Genomic DNA, 5,820 nt, shown 5'->3' with positions numbered 1-5,820 from the left:
AATATTAACTAAATACTATACTATAATAATAATAATTATGGACTGAGTAACAAAATTAATTAATGATTTATGGTACTATTTATACACATTAAATATTTGTATTTGATAGCGGAAGTAGTAAAATTAGGATACAAACGTTACTTTAAATGAACTAAATACAATATTAATTATAATGATCATGAATAAACTAAAATACATTTATTTAGTGAATTATAGTCATACTTATGTACATTACACATTAGTATTTGATGCCGGAAGTAGTTAAATTACGACAACTCGGCCATCTATCTTTAAACGAGTCCTCTCGTTAATTTAAAACATGAAATTGGAATACATTTAGATATATAATAGGTTTATTACATAATGTATTGTATTCTATAATTATTTTAGAGTAAATGCTCATTTTCAATTTAATTCAATTAGTGACATAAATGAGAGCAATAAAATGTTAAATAATCCCTAAATACCAACGTCAGCACATTAAATCATAGATTTAGCTACCGAATCGCACATGATGCCCATACAAACTTACATTCCATATCGTCAGTTGCAGGTTCACTTGGGGTAACTGACAAAATACAGTTTTTCAGTAGAGCCGTTTAAAGTTTTTTTTCGTCTTAAATCGGACATAACTTTTTTCCTATTTAACCTTTTTTGGATCTGTTTTTACAGAAATGCTTAGAATTCTACGCGGTTTTCGATTAAATAAAAAGAATTATCTAATATGTCTTAGTTAAGGAAATAAATTGCAGTTACACCAATGTATTTTTGTACTTTTGACAGTTACACTAATTTTACACCATACTTTTGGACAAAACATAGGTCAAATTGGTGTAAGTACTTCCCAAATTAAAATAATTTGATGCATTTGCTGGGTTTTGTTTACTTAGTTGCTGTATAATTTATGTAAAAGTATTAAAAAATAAGAGAATTCATGAAAAAAATAACATTTTGTCGTTTTCTTTATTTTTTTAAAATTTTATTAGAAGTAACTTTTATTTTATTCATTAAAAAATGATAAAAAAGNTTACGACATATGATAATAATATTTATTCAATAAGCAGTCAATAACATAGTGGTAAATAAGATAGCCATAATCGACTGCTGCTTGCTAGGTGCCCTTTTCACTTATAGCTATTATTGATAAGAAAATTAACATCATAATATTCAGCGTTTAGGTACGTGTCACTAAAGACACTTTTCATCAATTTATTTTTCAGAAGTAATATTTTTTGTTTAAATTTTGATATTTTGACACTATTTGTGTATTTGACTATAAACTACTCAAATAATTCATGCTCATCACAATATGTAGTTAATTTACCTTATAAATTCAAGCCAACTTTAATAGTTTGAAATAATACAAAATAAGCAAAATGAAAATATCGTATTCAAAATATATTCAACACTATTGTTATTAGGTTATCGACTTCTGAACCTTTAGTTGTAAACCCCTCAAGCAGCCATTGAACAAGTAATATATACAGAAATATCTATAATACCTTATTTCACTTAAAAAATCATCAAAAGTCAAGTACCTTCACAACGCCGAGGATTTAACACATTTGCGGCACGTGTCGCCGTATCGCGCGTGCTCTTGGCATATCAAGGTACTGATTATTGAAATCAAATCGTTATGTTTTTTATAAAGCGAAGCTTACTTTGTATTTTTCTGTTTTAAATAATGTTTAAAGCGATACTTTTTTTTGTTAAGACGAACAGTCGCTTGTTGGTTTGTTTTACTTTCTGTTTAAAAATAGTTTAATAGAATATTGGTAAATAGTAGTAGTAATAGTAGAAAATAGTAGAACGCGTCGTGTGAGATGTAACAAATTACTCATAATTATAAGACTCCCGAAACTACCCGCATTAAAAGTGTAATTATCCTGCTTTCGCCTCCNATGCCCATACAAACTTACATTCCATATTATACAAGTTATTATACATCCTTAGGCATTTATATACATTCATAATCATAACCCTACTTAACGACCATTTAGTTCATAACCTTAACTAGAGTGCATATTATATTTAGTCCTCACATCCTTAGACATAATATTATATACATTAATTTATATCATAAGTCATAACCTTACTTATTGACCATCTAGGTCATGACTAACTAGAGTGCAGACATTTTGTCCATACATCCTTTAGACATAATATGTATAATATACATTCATTCATTCATAATCATCCTTACATAATGATCATCTAGTTCATGACCTTAACTAGGGCGTTTAAGCCAGTTGCCCGGTCCATGACGTTGACCGTTACCGGCAATAATGACTGCTGTGCCGGTTGACGACCTTAACCAGCACAACAAACTTAATTTAGTTTTTACCCTTAATTGTTGTGGATGCCTAATTAGTAGTGACAGTAACAAGCCTAAAAACATAGGTATTCAAGAAGCATCAGACCCATTACGAGTCTCATTATCAGACTGATGACGTCTCATCAGAAGAAACAGACTGTGTGATAGAAAGCCAGGGAAATATTTTATCTACCGCGATTATAGCCTTTTATCATTTACGCTTTCGTGTCTTCTACGTATCGGACATTCGGAAGTACTTTCTTGATACGGTAGGGACCTCTACATTTAGATTCAAGTTTCTTAGACTGTCCCTCGATTCCAGTTGTTGCACGTATGATCCTAACTAGGTCACCTACTCAACGCATCTACATGTGCCATCCTTTAACCGGTATATCCATTAAGACTTTACTGGTACTTATTTAATTTCGCGAGACCCCAACAAAATATCACTAGAGCTAACAAGTGTGCATTTTACGGTTCTGTAAGGGTCTGATTTTTGGAATATCACATCTGTGCCCGTTTTTATGATTTTAATGGTAGGGCGTTCTGTAAATGTGTGACCTAATAAGAGGGGCATGGTATGATATGGTCATCGACCACAAGAATGTTTACATTATGTTTGGTAGTCCCCTGTATCTCAACAGTTGCATATAACGAACCAATAGGATGCAGCGTCAGCAATGCCTTTTAGCAATGGGCCACTTACATCCTGCCATTTCAATTGTAGCCGTTTGGCTTCGCTAACTCGTATCAAAGTACCTTCGCTACCTAAATCAACTAAACAATGCAACAACTGATTATTGATTTTGGCAGGCATCTTATATTTAAGGCTAGTATTGAACCCGTTATCAACGTTTAACCGCTTTTACTCTTATCGTCTGTGGCAATACTATTTTTCGATTTAGGGCAGTCCGCGACTAAGTGGCCTAGTAGTTTGCAATTTGTGCATTGAAGCCTGGGCTTTGGGCAGCGCAAAGATGGATGACCCTTCTCATTGCAGTTATAGCATAGTAAATTATTATTATTGGAGTTTAGAAAGGTATTAGCAGATCTATCATTAGAATGAGTTGGGTTATTATTCAGTTTTTCCCTGTCCCTATTCCTCGCGACGTCGTTATTGGTTCTATCATGTCCTACCTTAATGGATTTCAAAAACTTGAGAACTTGTTCAGGTTCATTAAACTCGGCACTTTGCCCACCTACCCGTACATTCCGATCATCAATACCAGCTAACAAGCAGTCTACTGCGCGTCTACCTGTGATTTCGCAACGATTCAAGAGGTTCATTTTTGAATAATAATATAGATCCAAAAATTCTCCGTAACGGACACGTTTGGCTAGCATTTCCGTTAATAATTCTGCGTAATTTTCCCTCGTTGGGAAAGATTCACGCAGCTTTATTTTCCATTCGGACCACGAATGAAGTAGAGAAGGTAACCCCTGATACCATGTTTTTGCTATACCCTGAAGCTTGGACATCGCGTAATAAACTATCTGCCTATCACTCCATCCGTATATTTGAGCGCATTCATCTACCTTATGAATCCATGCATCTACAGTCTGTTCCTTATTTAAAGGGTCAAATTCGGGCACAACATTTAGGACCGGGAACTTGTCACTGTCGCTACTAGTCTTTAAATTGCTCATTACATCAATAAATTTCTGAAAAAACATATTCTGGACATCATTGCTATTATTCTTATTAGCTACATTAGATACAGGCGATTGCGGTACGTTTAGTCTAGACCTCGACCTTGATCTTGATTTAGGTGATAACCTTCTATCCTTGGAATTATTAAATCTGATATGCTCACGTGAATCTGGCCGCCTTGAAGTAGATCTTGAGCGCCGTGAGCACCTCGAGCGCGACCTCCTCCGTCTTGAACGCCGGATGCACGGGGACCGGGTTGGAGAGCGACCTCTGGACTGGCTGCGGCTCCGGTCTTCATCAGAAACCACTGCATGGTGGCAGGATTCCCTCGCCTTCCGAGACTTGGACCGACGACGTCGGTAGGCTTTATCCTTGCCCATGGTTCACCTCGGAACAGAAATATTACATTAATGCCGTATTCATTCCCACTACGTACGTAGCTATGCTTCGTATTGAAAACACAAAGTCGATTGGACCACTCAATATTATGGGCAGAAAACTTTCATGTTATGTTTGAATATAACGACTTAAAATGCTAGGGTACATTAGAAATAATCGAAATTATTATATTCTAGTAAACACTAAATCAAATTGTTTTAATATTAACCTTAATAATATTTCACTCCGAATACTTGTAGTTACTTCCACTAGACATGCAGCATATAATTATACGCATAAATCAGATGCCTAGACTCATATGAATGTAAAATATTGGAAGGCTCGAAACCATTTTAACCCAGTGATATTTCGATTATATACTCATTGGGTAGGTAATAATACCTGTATTGTGTATTATTTGTGTATAAAAACAAAATTTTTCTTCGTGTTAATTTTCAATACCAATTGTGGTGGTATGCACGAACATAAGAAAAAAAAATCTACCAGTACATCAAGTAACTTGCATTAACACGGTCATACAAATTTGATGTTATCATAAACTACTTTTTGTAAAATATGAAATAATCAGGATAGAAAAGACAAAAAAAAATGTCGGTACTTACACTTCGTTTTGCAGGCGTTTTTTTCAGATCCCACTTCTGAGATATGATAAGGCTCTATCATAAACTCAGAAGGACAGCGGGTTGTTGAAATACGAACACGAAAATACTTCACTCTTGATTTATTATAACTTCTTCTTATAATAGTTAGGCACAGTAATTATTACAATAATAAGTAGGTAACAAGATATCCGATACAGTGGTTAGGACAATGTTAACGGTTTCGATTCTGCAGCGAGACTGCGCTCCTCGACACCGTTACCCATAACGAAAACTTCCCCTACCGCAATGCGGCGGACGTCGCATTGACCAAGATGTTCCCGCCTTGGCCAATGGGAAGTCAGCAACAATACTTAATATTAACTAAATACTATACTATAATAATAATAATTATGGACTGAGTAACAAAATTAATTAATGATTTATGGTACTATTTATACACATTAAATATTTGTATTTGATAGCGGAAGTAGTAAAATTAGGATACAAACGTTACTTTAAATGAACTAAATACAATATTAATTATAATGATCATGAATAAACTAAAATACATTTATTTAGTGAATTATAGTCATACTTATGTACATTACACATTAGTATTTGATGCCGGAAGTAGTTAAATTACGACAATGATCAAACGAACTTACCAAGTGAAGTTCGATCTAAATTATCCTGTTTTCGCCGAAGAGATTTAAGGTCCCTCCCAACCCGAAGATTTCTATATCTTCTTCCCTGGAGGTAAACGTCAATGTCATCTCTTCTCTAAATATAATGAGACCGCTCGGACACCGAGCCCACAGCGTGGTAGGGGTGGGGTTGCCCGCTCTTTTGTTTTTTAATACTACTACGCTGAATAT

General features: G+C 34.4%; 1 protein-coding gene across 1 annotated transcript; it reads right to left on the bottom strand.

Moving 5' to 3' along the window:
- Positions 1-1,920: 1,920 nt before the first annotated feature.
- Positions 1,921-5,559, bottom strand: LOC114352150 (uncharacterized). The gene is made up of 2 exons (XM_028303628.1): positions 4,967-5,559; positions 1,921-4,352 (listed from the first exon to the last, which is right to left on the bottom strand). The coding sequence occupies exons 1-2, from the start codon at positions 5,025-5,027 to the stop codon at positions 4,051-4,053; spliced, it is 363 nt and encodes a 120-aa protein (XP_028159429.1). The 5' UTR covers positions 5,028-5,559; the 3' UTR covers positions 1,921-4,050.
- Between the last annotated feature and the right edge of the window lie 261 nt (positions 5,560-5,820).

Source organism: Ostrinia furnacalis, unplaced genomic scaffold (genome assembly GCF_004193835.3).
Source record: "Ostrinia furnacalis isolate ACB-3 unplaced genomic scaffold, ASM419383v2 OfSCF1261, whole genome shotgun sequence".
Taxonomy (NCBI): Eukaryota; Metazoa; Arthropoda; class Insecta; order Lepidoptera; family Crambidae; genus Ostrinia; species Ostrinia furnacalis.
Note: the sequence above shows the minus strand (reverse complement) of the source record. Positions and strands in the feature narration are given on the sequence as shown.

Coding starts and splice junctions, on each gene's coding strand:
- LOC114352150 (XM_028303628.1), bottom strand. CDS start 5,027: ATGATAGAGCCTTATCATATCTCAGAAGTGGGATCTGAAAAAAACGCC. Junction 4,353..4,966: donor AAACGCCTGCAAAACGAAGT/GTAAGTACCGAC, acceptor TTCTGTTCCGAG/GTGAACCATGGGCAAGGATA.